Genomic DNA, 27994 nt, shown 5'->3' with positions numbered 1-27994 from the left:
TAATACAAAACACTTTCTTGGATAATAATGGAATGAAGTTGGAAATCAACAACAGGCAGAGGGCCAGAAAACTCACAACTACATACAGGCTAAACAAACACACTCTTAAACAACCAGTGGATCAAGGAAGAAATTACAAGACAAATCAGTAAATATCTCAAGACAAGTGAAAGTGAAAACATAATATATCAAAATTCATGGGATGCATCAAAGTCAGTGCTAAAAGAAAAATTTATTGCCTTAAAATGCCTACACTGAAAAAGAGCAAAAACTGAGGAGTTAACTGTTCACTTGGAAGAACTAAAGAAAGAACTGCAAACTAACCCCAAAGCAGGCAGTAGGAAAGAAAATATGAAGATTAGAGCAGAGAGAAATGAAATTGAGAACATGAAAACAATTGAGAAAAGCAACAAAACCAGAAGTTGGGTCTTTGAGAAAATCAATAAAATTGATGGACCCTTAACAAGGTTAACAAAAAGAAAAAGAAAGAATGCAAATAAATAAAACAGGAAATGGAAGAAGAGACGTACCCACCGACCTCAAAGAACTAAAGATGATAATGATAGGATACCATCAGCAACTTTATGCTAATGAACTAGACAACATAAATGAAATGGGCAACTTCCTAGAAAGGCATGAACAACCAACACTGACTCAAAAAGAAGCAGATAACCTCAACAAAACAATCTCAAGTAAAAAAGTTGAATCAGTCATCAAGAAGCTCCTAAAAAAGAAAAGTCCAGGACCAGATGGCTTCACATGTGACTTCTACCAAGCATTCAAGAAAGAAATACCAAACCTGCTCAAACTCTTCAAAAAAATTGAAAAGGAGGGAAAGCTACCTAACTCATTCTATGAAGCCAACATCACCCTTATACCAAAGTCAAAGATACCACAAGAAAAGAAAATTACACACCAATCTCTCTAAGGAATATAGATGCAAAAATACTCGTGAAATTTTCTGCAAATTTGAATCCAGCAGCACATTAAAAGGATTATACACTATAATCAAGTGGGATTTCTTCCAAGTATGCAAGGATGGTTCAATATAAGGAAATCAATTAATGTAATACACTGTATCAATAAATCAAAGCAGAAAAAATACAATCTTAATTCATGCAGTAAGGGTGTTGGACAAAATTCAACATCTTTTCTTGATGAAAACACTTCAAAGAACAGGAATTGAAGGGAAATTCTATTTTTTTATGAAAACACTTCAAAGGATAGGAATAGAAGCAAACTTCCTCAACACGATAAAGGGAATATATGAAAAACTCACACATAACATCATCTTCAACAGGGAAAGATGTCCCCTAAAATCAGGAACAAGACATGTAGTCCACTGTCACCACTGTTACTCAACTTTGTGTTGGAAGTTCTAGCCAGATCAAATAGACAAGAAAAAGAATCACAAGGCATCAAAATTGGAAAAGAGGAAGTAAAACTTTCACTGTTTGCAGATGAAATTATATGTCAAAAACCCTGAATAATCCTTAGTAAAGCTACTAGAGCTAATAAATGAGTATAGCAAAGTGGCAGGGTAAAAGATTAATACTCAAAAATCAGTAGTGTTTCCATACACTAGTAATAACCAATCTGAGGAGGAAATCAAGAAACAATATTCCATTTACAACTGCAAACAAAAGAATAAAATATTTAGGGATAAATTCAGGATATAAAAGACCTATACACAGACAACTACCAGAAATTGCTAAAAGAAATCCTAAAAGACCAAAATAAATGGAAGTTATACTGTGTTCATGGATTGGAAGATTAAACATAGTCAAGATGGCAATTCTACTTAAAATCATTTACAGATTCAATGCAATACCAATTAAAATCCCAAAAGCTCACTTTGCACAAATAGAAAAACCAGTAACCAAATTTCTTTGGAAGGGCAGGGTGCCACGAGTAGCTAAAAATATCTTGAGAAAGAAAAGTGAAGTTGGAAGTTTCACACTACATGAATTTAAGGCATATTATGAAGCTACAGTAGTCAAAACAGCATGGTACTGGCATAAAGATAGACATACTGACCAAAGGAGTCAAATAGTGTTCAAATATAGACCATCTTATCCATGAGCAATTGATCCTTGCTAAGGCAGTCAAGCCAACTCACCTGGGACAGAGCAGTTTCTTCAATAAATGGTGCTTGGAGAATTAGATACCCATATGCAAAAAAGAATGAAAAAGGATCCATATTTCACACCTTATACAAAAATTAACTCAAAATGGATCAGAAACCTAAACTTAGAGCAAAGGCCATAAAACTTTTAGAAGAAAATGTAGGGAAATATCTCATAAAATTTGTAATAGAAGATAGCTTTCTAGTTCTTAAAGCATAACCACTGAACAAAGAAATAGATAAACGGGAATACCTCAACACTGAACTCTTCTGTGTATCAAAGAACTCTGTCAAGAAGAAAAATCATAAATCAATAACCTAACTTTGAAATCTGCAACATTCAGAAGTAGGAGAGGAAATTAAACTCAAAGTTAGCTGAAGGAAAATTAAAGATTAGAGCAGAAATAAATAAAATAGAAAATTGGAAAAGTAATTAAAAGAATCAGTAAAACTAAAAGTCTGCACTTTGAAAATTCAATAAAATTGACAAGCCTTTAGCCACACTGATTAAAACAAAACAAAACAAAACAAAACAGAAAAGACACAAATTATTAACATCAGAAACCAAGAGAGGATAGCTGTTCTTATGACTTTAATTCAAAATTGACTAGAAGTTCTAATTAGAGAAATGAGGCTAGGGAAAGAAATGAGATACACAAATAGGGAAGAAAGAAGGAAAACTGTCATCATTCTTAGATAACATGCTCCCATATACAAAAAAATTTTTAAAAATATATAACACAAGCTATTAGCATTAATAGATTCACCTAAGTTATAGAATATAAGGTTGGCATTCAAAAATCAGTTGTTCTTCAACACACCAGATTGTTTTCTACAATCTAAAAAGAAAATTAAGGAAAACTTCCTTACAGTAGCATGTAAAAGAATACCCAGGAAAAATTTTATTTAGGAGAGGACTTATACACTGTAAAGTACAAAACACTGCTGACACAAATTAATGAAGACCTAAACAATGGAAAGAAATCCTGTGTTCATGGATTGGAGAACAATAATGAAAAGATGTCAATACTACCTACAGTGATCTAAGATTCAATATCACCCCTATCAAAATTCCAGCAGCATTTTTTTCAGAGATTGGAAAGCCAATCATCAAATTTATATGGTATTGCAAAGGTCCCTCAATGGTTAAAACAATCTTGAAAAAGAACAAAGTTGGATGACTCACAGTCCTTGATTTTAAAATGTATTGAATGCTACAGTAATTAGAAGTGGGATACTGACACCAGAATATAAATAACAGTCCAAGAAACACCAACATTTTAAAGGCCAGTTGATTTTAACGAGGGTTAAAGTTCATTCAATGAGGAAAGGATAGGTTTTTCAACAGAGAGTACTGGACGACAGGAAATCCACATATAAAAGAATGAAATTGGACACTCCCTATCTCTGATCACATACAAAAATTAAGTCTAAATAGATTGGTGATCTTAATAAAACAGTAAGCATTAAAATTCTTGAGAATATCTTTAGCATCTTGTATTAGATGATGTATTCTCTGATTTTAAACCAAAACCACAAGCAAAAATAGAAAAAACATAAAATTGGATTTCAAAAAATCAAAATTTTTTTCGGATTGAAGGATGTTATAAAGAAAGTAAAAAGACTTTCAACAACAGGAGAAAATATTTGTAAGCTAAATATCTGCTAAAGGCTTGTATTTAGAGTAAAGAATCACAAAACTTAACAAGAAGCCAGAAAACCAAATTGAAAACTAAGAAAAGAGTTGGAATAGATATTTCTGAAAAGAAGATATTTCTATGACCAAAAACGCACATGAAAGACGTGCTTCTGTCAATGGCTCTGCTTCTCTGCCCAAACCATAACTACAGAAATACTCACCACCCATCCCTAAATACCATCACATTTCTTGATTACTTGGATTCATATCTTTGTATGATCTTGTTATTTTTCCTTGATTTGAAGCAAAATTCAATATATTTAATGAATTGATATTCAATATGTTCACTATATTTTGATTATGCTAAGTAAATATTTTAATTCTCCCACTGAAATCCCATAAATTGAATTTATTAACCAAAAGGCATGGTTTTCATTTGTGGTAGATGTATTTTCCTTAAAACTATCAACATACAGGCAGAATTTAAATGAACAATTTCAAAGTTTTTTACCTGCACAAAATATCCTTAATTGCTGGACTGGCGATATAAGTTGCAAATGAGTAGTGAACAGATCAACAAAAGCTCCCGGATATATTATGAAGAGAAAAATCCCAAAGCCATTAAATCGAACTTGTTCTCTAAGAAATCACATAAGAAAAAGTAATTTACTAATGCTACTGCATTTGTCAAATAAGAAGATTCCCTAGACAAACCAACCCAAACCAAATGAAAACCAAGTCAGAACACAGCTGCACATATACATAATTTTATAACTGTTTTATAATAGATTCCTGTATCTGTGAAATAAAACAATCAATTTAAAATGGACTTAAAGTAAGAATTAATTTAGTGTGTGAAAGATACTAATCACAAAAATAAAGGGGTGGTAAATATTTGCATGAGGTACTAAATGAAAATAATTAGATTATTTACTATTAATCAAAAATTTTAATTGTTTTCAGGAAAGGGCAAAGAATATAAAATCTAAGTAAATTATCTAAATGTAGTTAAATTTGGCTTGGAAATTAAAAACAATAGTGAAGATTTAACCTAGGAATGTTTCAGTTTAATGAATAATGCTTAAATAAACATAAAGTATATTAAGTGTCAGACTGTCCTTAAAGTACTCATTAAACACATTTTTAATTTTTCTATCAGGTTATTCTGTTAAAACAGCAGTTACATTCATTATTCTCATAATAGCTGTTTATATTAGTTGGCCATTTAATACTGAATGCTTAAGTTACAATATTTGTAAAATTAACTTTTTCTTGGCAGCTAGTATTTTAACAGAAATCATACAAATTATTTCACAAAGATTGTGAAGGATTAAATGTTAATAATGATGCATCATCTGTGTATACACAAAACTAAAAGCTACTGAGGTAAAAACACTAAATAAAAAGAGAAAAGGAGAGAAAAAATGATGCCCACTTTAATCTTTACTGTGCACCTGTGTTAACAATATATGCTGTCAAGATGAGGTTTTAATGCCAGTCCAGAGGCACTTACTCATAAGCAACTAGAAAATAAGGAAAAGTGATTAAAACAAGTACTGTAAGCAATGGTTTTCAACATTCTATCTAGTCGACACAGCCAAAGGATAAAACACATACCCATTAGTATGATTCTCCCTTATGGCAATGATTACCAGGGTAGTCAAAAGGAACTGTGACTTGCATCTCCTCATAACCATTTTAGAAAACGAGTGAACTTTAAAATGGCCAGGTGCAATTACAATAATAAATTTTGGGCAGTTAAAACCAATAGCAGAGCATGATATATGAAGTAGGTCCCAGGTCTCATCTTTCTTCTATCTTCCAATGTGTTTCTAGATAGGCTATGGTATTTGTTACAGATACAGTGTTTATAGTTTTCTTGCTCTACCCAGCAGAGAACAAAAACAGAAGCAGAAAGGTAATTTAGTTGAAAAGTCCAAGTAAGTAGTAAGAAGGTAAGTGTATGAGCTTTGAATGCTGTGATTATTATTTTGACAGATTAGGTTTGGAATTGAAAGAAAAATTTTATTTGTACCATGAGAATTTAACATTGCTGGTAAAACACCAAAGACAGAAAATGCCCCAATTACAGATATATATACATGGCTGGGAACTGCATGTATTCATCAATATATTAACTTCTATAAAAGATAAGAGACCTCAAGTATTGATGGTGGATATGCACTGGGTAACAGCCAAAGACAGAAAAATTGCTGAAGTATCACAGTTTCAAATATAGACAATTTTGTACTAATCCTAAATGAAAAGTTTTGTTGCATGTAAGAAAAAGGCAAATGTCATTACCTAATAGCTGCTATCCCATGTCCAATTTCATGTACAACACCACTAATGAGGACTGCAGCAAAGAAATAGGTGAGCTGATTGACAGGTAAATTGACACCAGGAATCTGTTATAGACACAATAATAAACATTGGGGCACCAGGAAAACAAGATGTTCACTCTGTATTAAAGCTTAAACTTCCAAATTGAGTGTTCTAGAAGCTAAAAGTAATAAGTTTCATTTCTCTATCGTAATAAAAACTAAAATCCAATTTTTTACTTAAAACTATTTTCACAAATATATTAACATTATGTTCTCAAGAAAATACATTTGAAAATGTTTTACTGATATTTTTCCAAAAGAGGAGTGTTTTTCTGAATAATTATTTCTAATAAATACATGTAATTCTGTTCATATTCCTATTACTTTAAGATCTACTAATAGTGACTCTATCTTAACTGCAAGCCTTCCAGTATTCAAAGCTTCTACCTAAGGTTACTTCTTTCCTGGAAGCTTTGTGATATAGGCTCAAAGACTGGAAACATCAAATACTTTCAAAAGCTCCTGCGTATACTGATGACCAGTCCACAGAATTAAACTTTGGTGCTGCCTACCTGCTTACTATGACTATTATTAGTGCAATTCAAAGATAATATTGGAATGTATTTTGACATATTAAATAGTAGTTGTTATTTCTGTTACAAAATTATATAAGCAGAATTGTGAACTAAGGTAATACTAAGCAATATGATTTAATAATAGATACTCATTTTACAAATGAATCTTCGTATGAGGAATAAATTAAAAAATTGGTTTTCCCTAATTTAACAGACTTGTTATTAAGAGTAATTACATCCATCCAAATCAAATAAAGACAACGATGTGAGAGGTGTTTGTGTCCCATCTCAAAAATGCAGTTTTATGAGAACTCTACTTATCATGCTACTCTGTAAAAAAATTTGAGGCAATACATACACAACTCATTTCCCATTTAAACTACTACAATGAATGTGATTCAGCTGACATTAAGTACATTTACAATATTGTGCCCCCCAACACCACCACTACGAAAATATTTTCATGATACTACAGAAAAAACATGTACACATCAAGTAGTGACTCCCTATCTCCATCCTCCTCCACTCCTTGCCACCCTAGCTTCTAACAACCTGTAACGCACTCTCTCTCTAAGGTATTTGCTCCATCCAGTTATCTGACAAAGGGAAATAAAGCAGTATTTGTCTTTTGGGTCTGATACATAAAAAAGTGTCTTCAAATTTCATCCATGTTGTACCATATGCTAGACAAGAGCATCATTCCTTTTTACAGTTAAGTAAAAGTCCATTGCATATATATACATTTTGCTTATCCATCCACTGATATGCAATTTGGCTACATATATCTTTTGGTTAATATGAATATTATCTTTGTCAACATTGATCTGTTTGTAGTCCCTACTTTCACTCATTTGGGGTATATACCTAGAATTGGAATTGGCAGGTCATATGGTCAGATTTTGTTTAACTTTGAAGAACAGCCAAGCTATTTTCCATATTGGCAGCACCGTTTTACATTTCCATCAATAACGTATGAGTATTTCTATTTCACTGCATCCTTGCCAAAACTTAATAATAGCCATCCTAGGGAAGTGAAGTGGTAGCTCATAGTAATTTTGTCAGTCAGTTATTTGAAACAACATAACTTCTCTGTAACAAAAGGAAATACTAGATTTTTGAGGAAAATTTAGCTCCTGTAGTCTTCATTAAGGAAATTAAGTATAATTAAGTCTGGTAAAGTCCAGAGAATGCAGAGTGACAAAGGAATCAGCAGCTGATTCACTCTTAAGAGATGGATGTCAGATTTGAATATTCTTGTTAAAATTCCTTTCCTTTCCTCTGAACTGTTACTGCAAGGTTCAAGGACTTGTGCTGAGTCATAAAAGAGATCCCCTCCAAAATCAAGTTCCATTTTCATATCTCAAGTTATAAGACAGATGTTAATGAAGACTAGCATTCTAAAGTGCCTGACAGTGGGAACACCTCGCTCTTCATTTCTTCATTTCATCAGTTTGTCCATTACATTTGGCAGAAAAAATATTATTAAAGAGATACATAAATACCATACTAAAATTGAAATTTAAGGCAGAAAGGCATTTGGTGTATACAGTGGGACATATGAATGGTAGTTGCCTTAAAATTATGTTCTCCTAAAATGCTGTGTTTATACACATCACTGCATACATCAAGGAAGCCTGTTATTTGTAAGAGTTGCACTGTAAAGTTTTTTTTTGAACAGCCAAGACAGATTGTGTCAGTTAATTAAATACTCTTAAGTTTTATAATCTGGTAAGTTTCTAGAAATCAGGCGATGCAGGGCGTACCACAACCATTAGTATAATTTACATGCTTCTATTTCTCTGGATTTGGGACTCAATATATCCTTTTGAGGGAATTTCTTTTTTCTCTTTTTTGTCTGCTCAATTGTTTTTTTTATATAGGCAACAACTTTTATGCCACTAAAAGTATCAAAGTGTCTGTCATTAGTTTTGTCTATAATGTCTTCCTCACTCCAGAATTTCATTTTATAATCTCTTTTGGAACTAAAAAGAAGATCTGAACAATGCTGTTTGGGTCAATTCTTAAATCTCATATATCCAAAGTGTCCTTCCTCCTAGTTATAAAACTAATTTTCATTATCATAATTTAAAAATATGTACAGTAATCCATTAAATAACAATTCCATATTTAACCTTTCTCCAGTATGAAATATTTTGGTGTATTCAACTTTTCAAACTAAAAAATGTTAGTCTAAAGAGCCTGATAAATACTACTGGAAGCAGTACCTAGGCTAGAGACTCAGACTCTGAAGTACAAGATCAAAGGATACGGACATTTTTATTATGCTATCTGAAATTCTGTTCATGCAAATCATACTAACATCTTTTAACAAGAATATCAATTTTTTTCTATGTATACCCTACACTCACACATTGACAGGCATGTGACAGCTCAAATGCATAAGTTTTCTTTTCTCTAATCACTCTCTAAATTTTTGTTCTGAAGATGAATTCTCATGTATTCCCTCCATATCACAGGGTATACTGGTTACCTTGCCTTTATTTCAGATAAATAAGTAAACTTGATCCAATAGGGCAGTGGTTCCCTCTATTACCTTGTGGATGCAATAATGAGATAAGAGAAAGTAAGAACTTGAGTGTATTACTAAACTTACACATGGCAGCATCTTATTTGCTGGCAGTAGTAGTTTATTGCCTAGCTGGCTCTGCCATGGTCACACAAGGCATTAGAAGTGTCAGAATATTAATTTCACAACAATACAAACGCCAGATTTTGGGGATTGAATAGTGGACAAGACTAAGGGAATTAAAGAGTAGGGAGAAGCTATGAAAAAAAAGGTACCAAGACTCAAAATTACAGTCAGGAGTTACAGTGTTATTAAAAATCTATGCATAAGGACAACAGATCAGAGAAGGAGGCTAAGTTCTAAATGGCAGCTAATAAGAGGCAAAATGTGTGAGCTTTATGAATAAAATGATAAGTGAACAGTAGAAATAATTTCTTCCAAATATTTCTGCCATCCTAATCCTAGCATACAAGCAGGTCTATGAATATTTCTTCCAAACCAGCTCTGCTTCTCATATTTTACTGGTGAACTATAACCATATGCCCAACTTGAAAGTCATCCTAACTCTTCCATGTTCTTGAAGCTACATATTCAATTAATCACTAAGGTCTGAGAACTCCATTCACAAAGATTACTCGAATTCATCCCCTTCATACACTTTGCCACCAATTTAGCTGTTATAACATGAATTACTGCAAATACCTGTTAAATGGCCTCCCAACTTCACTGACTGATCAATTTTATTTTATAGAGAGCTTTAATACCCAGGCAAATCAAAACTTCTTGCAGTGAACCATCATAAGTAGATCCCACTTATTTCTACCCTGTCATACTTCCTTGCCAAAACATTTATTCCTTCTTCCACTACATAACTCCTAAATACAGGTCAAAACTAGTTATTGTTCTTTGAGGAATTATTTGCAGAGCAAAATGTTCTATAGGTTCAGAGGTCTCTGGTGGTTACTGAGACGTACCACTTACTAGCTGTGACCACAGGCAAATTACTTAACATCGCTAGGCCTTGACTTTCTCATTTGTAAATCAGTGATAACAATAATACTTCCTCAGGACCATAGCAAGAATAAAACAAAGTGGGAACAAAAAAAACTCACAAGAAGCTCATAAATTTATTAGGTTTTATTATTGTTATTATTATTCCCTTCACTTTGCCACATCATATAGTTCCTTCTATTCTAAGATGTTCATTTTCCATTATTCTTTCCCAGGATATGTGAACTCACCTCGTTTTTCTTTTGAATCTCCTTTACTCTCCTTCTAGAGCCAAGCACACCTGGGCATTCCTCAATATCCACAGCACTTTATAAGATTTCTGACTGCAGTATAATCACAATAATGGCTAAACACTCTAGGAATGCTAGGATTTGATTTTGTTTTGTTCCTTGCGTAAGAAAAAGACAGCATATGACCAGTGTACATCAATAAATGTTTGCTGAGATCATCTCTTCTAAGGTCTGACCTGTAAATCAGTTATTTTTAGCACAGAAGAGATTGTATACTATTCTCTTTAAATGATTTCTAAATCTCCCCCAGTCATCTAACTAATTAGAGATGTGTTTAAAGAGATGAGTCTAAAACATAACAGCTGTGATTCATGGAAGTGAGAACGACACATGTAAAAATTTGAAATAAAATTTAGGCAATAGTAGAATAACATCAAGACTCAGGCGATATGAAATAAGGAAGATACAAATGTATACTTTAAAGTGAGAATTATTATAAACAGTTAATAATCAAAGGAACATGACAACATATCATTTAAATAAGGAAATCACAATGTCCATCTACAAAGGTCTTACATAGTTTAATAAAAGAGCATGATTGTTTAGACACTGTGGTAGACATTTCTCTAAAATGGTTGTCAGCCTGTCTGATATTCACATCTGTGTAATTCCCTCTACTTTGTGAACCTGCTTCTACCAAATAGATTATGGCCCAAAAAGAGATCGGATGTAACTTCAATGATTTTATTAGTCTGGTTCTCCAGAGAAAGTGAACTGACAGGATATATTTATATGTAAATATCAAAGATAATAGGAATTGGCTTGTGTGACTGTGGGGATTGGCAAGTCTGAATTGCTTGGAACAGGGTGCAAACAGGGAATGTCAAAGGAGATTTGGATAAATTCTTCAGAAGGTGGCTGCCTGAAGGAGAGTTGGAATTCTTCCATTTGACTGCTGAAATCATCATTTCTCCCTCCAAGCCTTTTAACTGTTGGAATGAGACTTCTCTCATCACTGAAGGCAATCTACATTTGTTAATTGTAGATGTAAACAGCCATAGGTGCAATTAATTTATTATTTATTTAAAACCACAAAATATTCTCACAGCAACAATCAGGCCAGTGCTTGCTTGACTGAACAACTAGATACAACAACTGAGCCAAGATGACACATCAACTTAATCACCACACATATATAAAAAACTATGACTTTGATACTGTTGGTATTTTCTCTGTTGCTCTTCTGAAGCAAGCTGTTCAGTGTGATAAGAAGCTAATGTAGGCCTGGAGCCAACAGCCTGTGAGGAAATGAGGCTCTCAGTCCTATAACCTTTGAGGAATTGAATCCTATTAATAAATTAAATGAGCTTAAAAGCTGATACTGGCCTGAATTTTGAGGTGAATTTTTGAGTTGAATTTTCAGGTGAGGCAGATATCTTACCAACATCTTGACTGCAGCCTATTATGAGAGACCGTCAACAGGAAGACCTAGCTAAAAGCTATATTTGGTCTCCTGACCCAAAGAAGCCCTGAAATAATACATGATAATTGTTTTAAGCCACTAAGTCTTGCAACAATAGGTAATCAATAAATATTCTGAATGCAATGGAGGAAAAAAAGGCAAGCATTTTTGCACAGGACTAAAATGCAATTTATTTATATGTTACACAGATTTATTCTTCTATAGTTTCAATCTTTTAATAACTCAACACGCAATACGAATTAATTGCTTTTCCATTAGTTAGGAGCTGTATGGTAATGGCTAATTTGTTCTACTACTACTAATTACTGCAATCATTGTTGCTAACTTGTAGAAAATTGCCACCATTTCTAAACTAGCATATTACTAAAATTTGTGAGACAATTGTTAACATATATCATGGATAGGAGACAAAAAGAGAAACATTTTATAACTTATACTTAAAGAAAGTATTTTTAAAGGTACTTACCACAACTTGGAGCACCTGTTCATTGTGAAGTGAAAAGGAAGAGGAGGAAGTGGGGGAAGAAGAGGAAGAGGAAGAAGATGTAAAAGAGGAAGAAAAAGAAGTGGGAGGAGATTCAACCATCATTTGTCCCAAAGTCTGCATTAGTGTTTTCCCAAGAAGAAAAAAAGAACTAAACATGGCAATTACTCCAAAGACCATTCCAAAATTAAACCTGTCAAAAGGTAAAAAATCACATAAGTGGACCATTCATTACAAAACCATGTACTAACAAAATCAGTCACATTTCACATTAACAGTGTCACATTAACACCTTCAATTTTGTCTGTTTTACCAATCTGAAAGGACCTCAGATATTTGACTGATGCATGACAATGATCCGAATTAAAAAAAAATTTTGTATCCTTTCATTTCTTTGCTCAGTTATAACATGCTGTTTTGATCTTGTTAAATATTTATGAAGGCTCTGCAGTATGAAAGACATTATTTTCACTGATTCTGCTCTTTTATTTTTATTTTAGCTTTGGTGCAAATGACTTTATCACCAAATGAGTTTACTATATTTGGGAAAAGTCAATGATATTTCCTGGTAACTTCTGGAGAAGTTGTATTTATCAAGGAACGTCTCAATTTCATATAAATTTTCAAATTAATAGGCACAAAGTTATTCATAAGTTATTTTTTATGTCTATGTAATTTGTGTAATGTCATCTTTTCAAAATTGATTTTTGGTTATGTATGTTTTCCCTTTTCTTTATTATTCATGCTAGGTGCTTCTCAAATTAATGTTTTTGAAGAACAAATTTTGACTATGAATATTTTCTGTATTATATGTCTGCTTGCTTTTTCAATTATTTCAGTAATAACTATTTTATTTTTATTTCCTTACCATTTCCTTTCTTGGATTTGCTGTGATATTTTCTGCTAACTTCTTTGTCTGTTTATCTCCTTTCCATGTGAACTTTTGGAAAAAGGAATTTTAAAAAGTCCTCTAATCCATTTTACAATGACTTCTCTTACCACAAAGCTTATCAATCTCTGAAGTGTTCCAGAGAGCACTGTAAATGCTTCACCATACATACCATAAACTTTTTGATTTTTAATGTATGAAAAGCAAATGATGCAATTTCATGAATTTAAGAAAAAAAATCAGACAGTAATAAAACTGTCAACACTTTAAAATAAGTATATTAAAACAAGCCTTGAAATTGCTTAAAGACTTAAGATATGGTCACAATAATTAATTTAAAAGAGAAGATGAAAAATACCATTGATTAAGCATCCTTGCTTTCTGCCGTCCCCAACTGTAAAAGGCATGATTGAAGGCAGCAGTTTGCCATCTTATATGAAAAGGGGAGATGCTCAATCCATTGTTTTCCAGCCAGTCTTCATACGAATGCTTAAAATAGACAGATGACTAAGAAAGAAAGAAAAGTTTCACATCACTGAATTCTGAAGAGCAATTTGTAATGTATAAGAAAAGCAAACAGAAGTATTTTCTCCAGGTAACCATGATGACTGTTCAAATGTTTACTTTTAAAACTATAGTTGGTCTTCAACTATTCAGAAGGTAATTCAGTGAGAATCTTAGACTAGCTGGTATACTTTTACTCTAGAAGTCTTTTATCAAAGACAAAGCAGTTTTTATTGTAGCTTAAAACCACCCACAAACAAGCATTCGAAGAGATATGCGCTGTTGACTTACAATTATTCCATAAATTATGTTCAATTTAATTCTATAAATCATCTATCACAAATCTGTGAGATTTGGAAAGAGAGCTGTCTGTAAGTATAGCTAATTAGAATTGTATCCATAGGGAGCTTTAAAGTTACTAATCAATACAGAATTTTGGATTACTTAACTTTTTTTAATGAACATCAGTTCTGATCCTCATTAGCAGATCAGAACTGATGTTCTGATCCTAACATTAGCAGACATTTGCAAATACGTATCTGTTGGGGACAATTAAGGTAGCATGTATAAAATCCACCCTCAGCGATGCTGGAAACATGCAACATGGCCGCCAGGGCTGAAACAAAGAACAGCCTAAACTATAATCAGCCTTCTTCACGGAAGTAATAGTAGTTCACGCCTAAAGTTCAGGCCAAAAGTACTAACCGTACATCTGCCCTCTGCCCCAGCAACAGCAGCCACCAATCCCAGATCACCACCGTCCCTACTAGCCACCCCCTCTCCTTCTAGGGTATATATACCCAGCCTCCTCAATAAACTTTTGCAGCTTGATCAGAATATTTGTCTTGCTGCCGTTCTTCGCGTCTCTTTGTCCCATGCCATTCTTCCCTCACAGGAGTTCGAGCTACGGTTGATTGTCCCGCGGGCCGGGACACGTATCCTGTAAAACCGACTGTCCATAAACTTACCGGAAAACTTATCTGTCACTAAAAGGACACTACAGCCCTATCACAATCATTAAATAACAAACAAATAAACACAGTGTAAACCAGATACTAAGTATCCATTTGCCTATATATCTATTAACTTCCCAGTTATCTATAGGTGAAGCTTTTAAAATTGTCTGTTTTCCAAAACCTGGAAAAGAAGAGTAACAAACAGTTTCTCCTACCTCAAATGTTACTGAGAGAATTCTACGAGAATTATTAGTAGAACAGATCACCAAGCTGGAAAAAGAAAAGATAAAAATATAGGCTCCTAGGTTTGAGAAGACAGTGAAAAAAACAACTTATAGTACTGAAGGAGTCCCCAGTAACATGGATGAAACTGCAGGTATCATGGTATATCAGCTGTGAATAATGGCTAAACCACAAACTATGCCAGAAAGTCACAGTTTACAAAAAATGTACAGGTGAACATAAAGGTAAGTTAATTAAAATTAGACAGAACAGGAAGAGGAAAGAAAGAGAAATAAAGAGGTAGTCTGATGCTCAGAAAAAAATTCTTAAATCTAATCATCCCTATGGTATAAATTCATTGTAAATATGATCTTTTGATGAGGCTAGTTTAGTTAGACATGACCCACCTCATTCAGAATGGAATTTAATCTTCAGTATTAGAGCTCTTTATGAACTGAATGAATACAGAGCAAAAAGGGAAAGCAACTGAAGCAAGAAGCTAAAAGCAAGGAAAGAGAAGGGAAAGACCAACAGACAGCATCATGTGCCTTGACCTGTGACAGAGAAGCCAAGGATTCCTGGCATTTTGTCACTGGGAAGGAAGCATCACCTTGTTTATGCCTTGATTTGGATATTTTTCCAGCCTCAACCCTAGCAAATAAATTCCATTTTTTTAACCTGACCCATTTCTGATATTTGCTTTAAGCAACCCAGGACACAAAAACAGACCCTAAAGATCTTGTCAGATATTGTCGAGCATAAAAATATAACTATAATAAGAGTATAGAAGGATAGCAGAGAAAAAAAATGCAGAAATCTTTGAAGAAATAATGTTCCTTTGATAAAAGACATGAATCTGCACATTCAAGAATATCAAGGAACTCCAAGTAGAATAAATTCAGAGATCAGGAAAATAAACACATTATAGTCAAACTGTCACAAGACAAAGACAGAGTATTTTAGAATCTTGAAAGCAGTAAAAGAGAAGTAATATGTTACACACAAAAAATTCTCTACAAGATTAATAGCCTTTTCTCTTCAGAAACCATGCAGACCAGAAGGCAGTAGGATTAAATATCAAAGTGCTGTTAGAGAAAAACATCAATCAGGAATCCTACGTTTAGCAAAATTATTCTTCAAAAATGAAGGAGAAATTAAGATACCCACATATAAACAAAAACTGAAGGATTCATTTCTTGTAGATCTGCCATAAGACAAATGCTTAAAAGGAGTCATCTAAACAGAAATTAAAGGGCACTAGAAAGCAAAATGAGGCCCTATGAACGAACAAAGAGCAAACCCAGTGGTTGTTACATAGTAAATATAAAGGTATTTATATATAAACATTTATATTTAAATGCAAAATTTTATATAACTTTACAAAATTTATAAATCTATAAAATTAAAAACTGCATTTTTGTCTTGTAACTTGTTTGTTCCTATTTGACTTAAAAGACAGATGCATAAAACAATAATTTTAAGTCATCTTTGCACAATGTAAAAGATGTCATTCATGACAATAAAATGGAGACAGAGACATAGAGAAGAGGGCTTTTTTTTCCTACCAAAATTAAGTTACCATTAATACCAATTTGAGTGTTATAAAGTTAAGATGTTACTTGTGATCCCCAGGGTAATAGGAGGGAAAAAATACTTACATAAAAAAAGATAAGAGAAGGGAAAAAAATGGTTCACTAGAAAGAAATCAATCTCAAAAAGAGACAAGAACAGTGGAATTGGGGAACAAAAAATTACATGGCAAATTGAAAACAAACAGTGAAATGGTAGTTCTTGCTCATCAGTAATTACTTCAAATGCAAATGGATTAAACTCTCAGTTAAGATGCTCACTGGCAGAATGGACTGAAAAAACAAGGAAGGAAGAATGGGGAGTGACACTTTAATGGATACTGGGTTTTCTTTGGGTGATGAAACGATTTCAGCTAAATAGAGGTGATACTGCACGGCATTATAAATGTACTAAATACCACCATATTAAACAGATTAAAATGGTCAATTTTATGGTGTGATTTTTTGCTCCAATTTAAAAAAGCCATTTGTTTTAAAGTCAAAGGAGATTTTGAATAAACTTTTCACTGTTTATTAACAATAAAGATGAATTCTACTCTCAAAAGAAAAAACAAACAATACTTGAAGCAAAAGCTGTCAGAAATACATAGAGAAATGGGCAAATCCATAATTTTAGTTGGAGATTTCTATATTCCTCTCATCTTAATTTACAGAACAATTTTTTAAAAATTGTTAATGCTATAAAAAAATTGGCAATGCTATACAAGATTTGAACTACACTAAGTGAGAACTTGGCATGATTAAAATTTATTGAGCATCTGAGGAAAAACCTTGTTCTCAAACAAACATAGAACATATCACCAGAGGGTCAATACTTTGGGCCATAAAACAATTCTGAATTAATTTTAAGTGATCAAGTCACAGGAAGCATGTTTGCAGGCCAAAATGGAATTTATACAAATTGATAACGATGCAAAAAGATATTTTTAAAATCTCCAATATTGGGAAACAGCTAACTCTTATCAGTTTAACATGTTTCTATTTTTGTAATACAAATGGCCATTACAACAATTTACCCAAATTTAGCATCTTAAAACAATACACCTTTATTATCTTATAGTTCTCGAGGTTAGATATCAAATATTGGTCTCAGTGGTCTAAAATTAAGGAATGTGCAGGGCTATGTTCCATTCACAAAGCTCTTAGGTTATTCCATTTTTTCTGTCTTTTCCAGTGTCTAGAGTTCTCCTCATGCCTTGGGTGGTGGATTCCTTTTTCTCTATTTTCAAAGACTGCAAAGGTGTATCTCACTCTGACCCCTCTTCTTTCATCATATCTGTGATTACAAATCACATTTGTAATTTCCTCAGCTAAGAAAGATACAACTGTTACAAACTCCTATAGGATTAGGCCATATGGACGTATTTGGGAGAAGGTAATTATCTGCCCATCAGACCGAGGGATCAAACAAGAAAATAAAAAGGAGATGAAAACATATCTAGAACTAAATGAAAGTGAAAGCACACCATACTAGTATTTTGGGATGCTTTAAAACAGGATTAGGAGAAAACTGCATAGACTAAATACTTTCACCTAAAGAAAGTAGATGAAAGAAAAGCAGGGTAAAATTGTTTACCCCATGGGATAAATATTTTAATGGAAAATAATGAGTGCTGGTGAGGATGTAGTGAAGCAGGAACTCATATATCTGTTGTAGGTAAAATAAAATAGTCTAGCCACTGTGGAAAAATTTGGTAGTTCCCCAAAGGTTAAACATTAAACTACCATAAACTCTGTACTCCCACTTCTAGATATTGAGAGCAGGAACTTAAATATCTGTAAATCACTGCTCACAGCAGTGTTATTCACAATATCTATAATGTGGAAGCCAAAATGTCCATAAGCAAATGTGTGGAAGAACAAAAGGCAATTTAAATACAAATAAAGGAACACAACTCAGCCTGAAAAAGAATTACATTCTCTTGCATGTCACTACATGATAAAATCTTGAGGACATCAGACTAAGTGAAATTAGTCAGATATGAAGGGAAAGCAATTCTGTGCTTCTGGTTATATAATATAAAGTAGAATATGCAAGTAAATAGTAACAGAAAAAGTACAAGATATAAAGGAAGAGGTAAAAAGGGGATGAGGAGCTATGCATAATGGGCTTAGTGTTTTTAACTGGGACTATGGAAAAGTACTTGCGGATGGTGGTGAGGGTAGAACAACATTTTATATGTGATAAATTCCACTGAATAGTATGGTTGTGAGTCGTTAAGGTGGGAATGTTAATATATGCTTCAAAAATTTGAAAGAAAAAAGAGCAACAATAAAAACCATCATACAAAAATGTATCATGTGATTGTTTAAAAATGGTGAGGGAAAAAGCCAAAAGGACATTACTGGGCATGTGAGAAAAGCAGAATATGGACTGAAAGCTTTAGATCAATGTAAAAGTTCTCAAACTTAAGAAACTGCACTTATGGTGGTTACATAAATGAGCATGTTCTGGGAAATGTACATGTAAATGCTATGTGTTCAAGGGGCATAATGAAAACAATTTACTCTCAAATATTTAGAAAATAGATAAATAGACAATATATGCATGACAGACAAATGGAAAGATAAATAGAATGATATAGAAAATGTGACAAAATGTTAAAATTGGTGAATCTGGGTACAGTGTGGAGGGGTAGAATGGTATTCTCTGTATAGTTTTGTTTTATTTTCACAAGTTTCTGTAAGTTTGAAATTAGTTCAAAATAAAGAGTTTAGGGATAAAACCATAAATAAGCCAAGATCTTCTTCCTAGAGAAGACTGGTAAGATTAATAAATCCCCAGCTAGAATCACCAGGGAAAAAGAAAAGAGAAAATAAAGGAAAACAGAAATAACAATATAAAGAGTAACAAAGGAAACACCACTAAATATTCTATGAAATTCAAAGAATATAGGGATGACATTATCACCATTGTGATGTGAAACACGCCCTAAAGAATTCCCTTTCAGAATCCACTAGTAAAAGTTCAAATCCCACTTTCTTGGATCTCTGGAGGATGACAGAGACTGAGAAGGGCTCCACAAATGCTGAATCAAAGGAAAAGGAAAAATAACACTAAAACCAGGTAAGAGATTTACCTTCTGGACCCACCAGCCAGATGATCTGGGAGTACAGCTTGGGAGTTGCTGGTACCTTCTGCCAGGTACCTCCTGCTGCCAATGCAGACTACACAGTCACTCATAGTTGTGATTTAGAACTTGTTTAAGTGCTAGTAACCTAGTTTGCTAGCTGCCAGAATGCAATATACCAGAAACAGAATGGCTTTTAAAAGGGGGAATTTAATGAGTTGATAGCTTATAGTTCTGAGGTTGAGAAAATGTTCCAATTAAAACAAGTTTATAGAAATGTCCAATCTAAGGCAACCAGGAAAAAATACCTTGGTTCAAGAAGGCCTATGAAGTTCAGAGTTTCTCTCTCAACTGAGAAGGCACATGGTGAACACAGTCAGGGCTTCTCTCTCAGCTGGAAGGGCACATGGTGAATACGGCATCATCTGCTAGCTTTCTCTCCTGGCTTCCGGTTTCATGAAGCTCCCTGGGAGGCGTTTTCCTTCTTCATCTCCAAAGGCTGTTGGCTGGTAGACTCTCTGCTTCATACTATTGCTCTATCTGAATCTCTTACTCTCCAAAATGTTTCCTCTTTTATAGGACTCCAGTAAACCAATCAAGACCCACCCAAATGGGTGGAGACATGTCATCCCCTAATCCAGTTTTAACAGCCACTCTTGACTAAATCACATCATCCAGGGAGATGATCTCATTACAGTTTCAAACATACAGTATTGAATAGAGATTTAAAACATGGCTTTTCTTAGGGGGCATACTTCCTTTCAAACAAGCACAGCACTCCATGCATATTCAGGCAAATTCACAGGGATCATGGCAGAACACAAACAGCTGAGAACCTACAATGTATTGAGAAGAAATAAAAGATCCCAACTGACACATTACAAAATAGAGTGAAGCAGTAATCAAAATCACCCCCTAAACAAACAAAAACACTCCTAAAAGAAAAGCTCAGGTGAATATGACCAAACAATACAGACAATGGTACAGAAAAAAAAAAAATTCATTTTCACAGGTGAATTTGACCAAACATTCCAGGAAAATTAACTTCAATCTTGCTCAAGGTCCTCCAGAAAACTGAGGAGAGTACTGCCTAAACTCATTCTTTGGGCCAACATCACTCTAACACCAAAACCAGATAAAGATATTACAAGAAAACTATAAACAAATTTCTCTTATGAAATATATAGCTGTAAAAATCCTCAACAAAATAACAGCAAACTGAATCCAATAGCATATGAGAAGAATTAAACACTATGATCAAGCGGAATTTATTAAGAATAGTCAAGCATGGTTCAACATCAGAAAATCAATTAATGTAATACACATTAATGAGATGAAGCAAAAAAGTCACATGATCATCTCTATTGATGCAAAAAGATATCTGACAAAATCTGGCAATCTTTCTTGATAGAAACACTTATAAAAATAGAAAGAGAAGCAATCATCTGTAACATAATAAAGGATATTTATATAAAAAACATTGCTAATATCTTACTTACTGGTGAAAGACTGAAAACATTCATTCTAATATCTAGAATAAGACAAAAATGCCCACTGTCACCACCACTGCTTAATACTGTACTGGATGTTCTATCCAGAGCAGTTAAGCAAGAAAAAGAAATAAAGTGCATAAAAATTTGAAAGGAAGAAGTAAAATATTCACTACTATGCAGATGACCTGGTGCTAAATATAGACATTCTTGAAAAATTCACAACAAAGCTACCAGAGCTAATTAATAGAATCAGCAAGTGGTGGGGAACAAGATTAACACACAGAAATTAGTAATGTTCCTATACCCTAGTAATGAGCAATCTGAGGAAAAAATTAAGAAAAAAAATTTCATTTATGATAGGAACTAGAAGAATTAAATATCAAGGAACAAGTTTAACTGAGGATGTGAAGGAATTATACTTGGAAAACTACAAACCTTTGATAAAAGAAATAAAAGAAAATCTAAATTAAATTGGAAGACTAAATATTGTAAAGAAATCAATTCTACCCAAAATGATTTATAGATTCAATTCAATCTCAATAAAAACCAACACTACATTTGGCAGGAACTGAAAAACCAATCATCAAATTTATTTGGAAGACTAACAGGCCTGGAATAGCCAAAACCATTCTGAATAAGAGTTCAAAGACTCACCCTTCTGACTTTACAATATATCATACAGTTACAGTGTAAACAGAATGGTACTGGCATAAGAATAGATACATGGACCAATAGAGTGGAATTAAAAGTTCAGAAACAGAACCTCACAACTATGGCCAAATGATTTTTGACAAGATTGTCAAATCCAATCAACTGGGAACGAATAGTCTCTTCAACAAATGGTACTGGGATAACTTGATCTACATGCGCAAAAAAATGAAGACCCTTACCACACACTATACACAAAAATTAAATCAAAATGGATCAAAGATCTAAATTTAAGAGCTAAGAAGATAAAACTAGAAGAAAACAAACAGAAGCATCTTCTGGATCTTTAAGCAATGGTTTCTTGGAATTTAAACTCAAAGCACAAGAAGCACAAGAAAACACAAATGAAATAGATCTCCTCAAAATTAAAAGCTTTCGTACATTAAAGGACTTTATCACTCTCCCTTACCTGGCACAAGCCCTTCAGAGGTGAAAATCGCCCTGACAACACGGGTGTGATATGTGGGGATGACTGCGGCTCTGGGACCGTGGAATCCCACACTTTCCTGATCAAAAGAGGAAAGGTATCAATAGCCCAGAGAGATCAAATGGAATCAAGAGGCTATTTTGGAGGCTGTCCTTTTGCAAAATAGTGATGACTGTCATAGTTTGCTAAATCCCAGTCAATATCACTTCTATCCACTCTTAGGAACACCTAGGGCTCAACTGAGACTCTATAAAGGATTAATGCACTAAGTATGCTCTCCGGGAACATGTAATTCCCAGAGGATTCTTAGATCAGATAAATCTTAAAATTTGGAGAGAACAGCTTCTCCAAGATTATCAGTTGATTATATCCCCCTATCCTTTAGAGTTGACACCCTCCTGAACATAAAAAATCAAAATAGGCATTGCCCAAAAATCCCTACAGATTAGGAGAAGGATTGGAGAAGAAGGAACTACAACAAAGAAAACAGGAATTAATAAATGAGTGCGGCTGCTGAATCACTATATTAATATTTCCTCTAGCCTCCAGTGTTTTGGAGCAGCTAGAAGGAAAAATCTGAGTTAGTGGAATGAGAGCCCCTGATACACTCTGGAATCTGTTCTGTAACTACTTGGTGAAGTGTGCTTTGAAAATTATTCTTTTTTTCTCCCCTTGGTTTGTATGTGTTATAGTTTAGAACAACAAAAAAAAGTTTTTAAAAGGTGAAAAAAATCTACTAATGGTAAAAGTATTTGGAAACTACATATCTGAAAGGGGTTAGTTAATGTTTAGAACATAGAAGGAAATCCTAAAACTCAATAAAAAGACAACCCAATTTTAAAATGGGCAAAAAACTTGAATACACTTTTTCTCTCAAGAGGAAATACAAATGACTAAAATGTACATGAAAAGATGGTCAATATCATTACCTCTTGCGGAAATGCAAATCAAAACCACAGTGATATAACATTTTTGAACCACTAGAATGGCAATTATTTAAAGAATGGAAAATTGTCAGTGTTGGAGAGGTAGGAGAATAAAAACACTGCTGATAGGAATGTAAAATGGTGCAGTCACAGTGGAAGACAGTCAGGCAGTTCTTGAAAAAATTAAGTACAGAAATGCCATATGTAATCCCACTACTAGGTATGTACCCAAAAGAATTAAAAACAGAGACTCAGTTAGACATACACATACAATGTTTGTAACAGTATTATGCACATCTGCCATAAGATCAAAACAACTGAAGTATCTATTAACCAAGGAACAGACAAACAAAATGTGGTATAAACATACAATGGAATATTACTCAGCATTATTAAAGAAGTGAAGTTCTGATAAAAGTGACAACATGGATGAACTCTGTACATATCTTGTTGAGTGAAATAAGTCAGACACAAAAGGACAAATATACTATGATAATTATATAGTTAGAATAACTATATATTAGAATAAGCAAATATTAGATAATTAGAATAAGCAAACTTATACAGTCACAAAAAGAATATAGTTTAACAGGGGCTTGGATAGAGGTAGGGAAAAGGAATCATTATTCTATTATTCTGCACAATAATACATTAATATCAATTATATTATGAATGTAATTAACAGTACTAAATTATATATATGAATGTGGTTAAAAGGGGAAATTTCAGGTCGAATATATACCAGAATAAAAATTAAAATACAGAACTATATAACGAACCCTACTGTAAATGATAGGTTATAGTGAATAGTACAGTTACAAAAATGTTCTTCATGAATTAACACAAATATACTTCACAAATGCAGTATTGATATTAGGCTGGCATATGGCAACTCCATATTTTATATATTTTATGCATGATGGTTCCGTAAACCTACAACTTCTCTAAAACAAACATTATTAATAGAAAAATTTTATGAAAAAGGGTAATGAGGGACTGTTATGAAAAACTTTATTCCAACAAATTTAACAACTTAGAAGAAATATATGAATTCCACTGAAGGCACATTACCAAAAATTATCTCAAGAAATAAATTTGAATAGCCATCTATCTATTAAATAATAGAAATTAGGTAAAGACAATCCCTTCCCCTTCAGAAAAACTAAATGAATTATTAAAAAAATAATCCAATCTCTGATGATTTCCACCGAAGATATAAGCAAGAAATAATGCACATTTCTTTATAAACACTTCTCAAAGTTTAAAGAAAGGATCCATCTTCACTCATTCTATGTATATATTTCATACCAACATTTCTCAAAATAAAACAAAACAAACAAAATCCTACACAGCAAGATCCTTTATAAACTGATGTACAAATCCTGAATACAATTTTAGCAAATCCATTTCAACAGTATGTTAAAAGAAAGGGGCATAATACCAGTGTGGTTTACTCAGGGTTAACAGCTGTGGTTTAATGTTTAAAAACTAATCTACATAATTCACCCTATTTACTGAAAAAAGAAAAAGAATATGATCATCTCAACTCATCTCAAGAGATAAAGAATTGGATTTGCCAAAATCTCACATATATTCTTAATACCAACTCTCAGCCAAGTAGAAATTCCTCATACTGAGGATACAGTGCATCAATGAAAAACCCAGTTAACTCACATGGTAACTTTGTTATCATGAAATACTGAGGTTTTTCAACCCTAGGTCAGACACAGGCAAGGATATTTATTTTCATCCCTGTGCTCGTGTTACTAAAATTAGGCAATAAGAAGAAATAAAAGATACTCAGTTTGGGAAGGAAATAGTAAAACTTCTCTTTAAACTGGCAGATGATATGGTCATCTATTTGGAAAATTTACTGCAACATACAAAAGATATTAGAACTAATAAGTAAGTTTAACAAGATCGTAGGCTGGCCAAAAATATACTGTAGTTCTATAAGCTAGCAAAACAACTGAATACTGAAATTTAAAAAAACACACTTTCCACAATAGCATCAAAATTGTGAAATACTCAGGGGATAAAAAGACATAAGATGAAAAGTGTACAGTGAAACTACAAAGCATTGCTTGGAGAAATTTAAGAAACTTGGAGAAATATATATGGTTCAAGGATCAGAAGATTCTAGAATATTGCTAAGATGCAAATTTTCTCCAAATTATTGTAGATTCATTGTATTCAGATTCCTAGCAGAAAATTTTGTAGAAATTGATAAGCAGATTCCAAAATTCACTGATATGCAAAGAACCTTAAATAAGCATTAACTTTACAAACCAGCATAGTTGTTACAAACTACTTTGCTTTCAAAAATAGAGTCTCAGTGCTCAAATAGTCTGGTATAATATACAATAAAGAAGTTAAGAAATAAATTCAGACATATATAAGCAACAATTAATGACAAACACGCAAAGAGGATGCAATAAGCAATGGCAGTCAAATTAATAAATTTTAATCCCAACTTACACCATATGTACAAATTGACTTAAAATTTATAAAAGGCCTACACGTAAAAGCAAAAACTAAAAAACTTTCGAAAGAAAACACAGAAACTCTTGAGACTTTAGGTTAGGCAAAAGCACATTCACAAATTAAACAGATATTTTGGGTTCATCAAAACCAAAGCCTTTTGCTTTTAAAAGTAAATTTTCAGAAAATAAAAATGACTAGCCACAGAAAATCTTTTAAAGGACATATCTGATAATGGATTTGTACCTAAAACATATAAGTAATTCTAAAATATATAAGTAATTCTAAAACTCAACAATAAGAGAACAGCCATCCTAATAAAAAATTGGGCATAAGGTGAATACTTCATTAAAGAAATGTATCATGGCAACTAAGCACAAGAACAGATTGTCAACACCATTAATCATCAGGGAATTGTGAAGTAAAATCAGAATAAGATGCCATGAAACAAGTATTACAGTAGCTAAGATGGAAAAGACTGGCCATACCAAATGTTGGCCAGGAAGAAACTGACCAACTTTCATATTCAACTGATAAGATTGTAAAATAGTACAATAATTTTTGAAAATAGTGTGGCAGTTTATTCAAAAATAAAAGATAACTGGGAGATACAACAGTGGTTCAGTGGTAGAATTCTCGACTGCGATACCACGGACCCGGGTTCGAGTTTTGGGAGTCTGCCCATGCTAAAAAAGGCAAATAAGCAGATAAATAAATAAAACCTAGTATATCCAGTCATTATATTCCAAGGTATTTATGCAAAAGAAATGAAAAGATGTTCATAAGAAATTTATTTGCAAAAGTAAAAAGCTGGAAACAAAAAAGTCCATCAACAGCTAAATGAATAAACGAAATGATATGATCATTCAAAAAAAAGGAATAATAATAATAATAATAATAATTAAAAAAAGTCTCATAAAAAGGAATGAGCCTCTGAATCCATAATAATTATGCCTGCTGAAAAAACAAGACAAAAAAGAGTATATTGTATACTAAATAATCTCATTTATATAAAATTCGGAATATCCTAACCGGAGCGACAGAAAGCGGAGAAAAGGTTGGGAGGCTGAAAAAGTGTAGAAGTCATTACCAAGAAGCAGGAGATCAAATCAGGTTGTGATGGCTAGGTTCAACATGACGAGATGAGGGTTTCGAGAGTCTACGCCTATGTCAAAACTTTTTAGAGTATACGCTTTAAATATATGTACAACTTTAAAACTGTATATCAATTATATATATATTTTAATTTATTTCAAAGTATTTACGTTGTGTCTAATTCATGTGGTCCCTGAACCCTTTCTGCAGCATCTGGAAGTCTGTTGGAAATGCACCACCTTCAGCCCCAGCCCCAAATCTGTTAAATCAGTATATGCAAACAAATGTTTGTGATCACTACTGTAAGTCATACTCTACTACTATTTGTGTAGGGTCCTGATCTTAAAATGAGGGAAAGAAACGACAATGAATTTTCCTCTCTGCATCGGGGCTTTTCTGAACCCACCGCTAGCGTCTTCCCAGCGGGTAAGACCCCAGTCTGCCGAGCTTGGACCGCTCGGTACTACACAGCTGTACATTTACTCCACCGGGTGAATGAGGTGTGAGAATGAGCGCCGGGAGCCACCCGCCGAGCAAAAGGCAACGCAGGAGAAGTAACGCAGGAGTAGTAAAAGAAAGGCCTGCGGGAACCCAGGGCCTTGCGCCCTCTCAGGCGCGAGTCCCTTACCTTTAGCACCAAATCGGTCAAGTAAACAAAGATCCAAACGCCTATGACCACCACCACCAACGACACCGGAATCATACCGGCAACTGCGAAGGGAATTCCAGCCACGGTGTCCTCCTTTTAAACCAAAAGAAGGCCCCAGCGAGTAACCTAAAGCTCCAGCATAGCGGAGGAACCGCTTTCAGCTGAGGGTACCGTTTATTCCGGACCGTTCCGGTTGGGCTGCACCGGAAAACGGAAGTTTTGGTTTCGTGAGTAAGTCCGGTGCTACGACTGTAGCGTCCGCTCTTTCGGTTTTTCCAGTGCTTAGCTTTCCAGCGAATTCGTAAACAGTGGTTATTTCTGCTTTTGCTTTCCAGTTTCACCGATTCTGGTCTGAGTTGTTTTTAATCTGATAACTGTTTGGTGTAAATTTGCTTTCCTGACCTCGCCAGATCTCCGGGATATTTGTTCTTGTTTAATTCCTTTTTTTTTAAATTGTAACACATTCTGTATATAACGAAACCCATATATATTGACTCCGCAGTTCGATGAGTTTTGAGAAATCCGTGCTCCAGAAAGAACGTTTATCTGTTGAATTTTTTTCATGTTTTTACCCTGTAGCGCCTCT

General features: G+C 33.6%; 1 protein-coding gene across 1 annotated transcript in view; it reads right to left on the bottom strand.

The window, feature by feature from the left end:
- LOC143672572 (membrane-bound transcription factor site-2 protease-like) overlaps window positions 1-27578 on the bottom strand; it is a 48980-nt gene extending 21402 nt beyond the window's left edge. The window contains exons 1-5 of the mRNA XM_077147175.1: window positions 27388-27578; window positions 13646-13794; window positions 12381-12591; window positions 6069-6172; window positions 4276-4403 (exon numbers count right to left, since the gene is read on the bottom strand). Coding sequence (XP_077003290.1) covers window positions 4276-4403; window positions 6069-6172; window positions 12381-12591; window positions 13646-13794; window positions 27388-27462 — 667 coding nt within the window. The 5' untranslated portion in view covers window positions 27463-27578. The remainder of the gene's footprint in view (window positions 1-4275; window positions 4404-6068; window positions 6173-12380; window positions 12592-13645; window positions 13795-27387) is intronic.
- Between the last annotated feature and the right edge of the window lie 416 nt (window positions 27579-27994).

Source organism: Tamandua tetradactyla, chromosome Y, assembly GCF_023851605.1.
Source record: "Tamandua tetradactyla isolate mTamTet1 chromosome Y, mTamTet1.pri, whole genome shotgun sequence".
Classification (NCBI taxonomy): Eukaryota; Metazoa; Chordata; class Mammalia; order Pilosa; family Myrmecophagidae; genus Tamandua; species Tamandua tetradactyla.
This window is presented reverse-complemented; position numbering and strand designations above follow the sequence as displayed.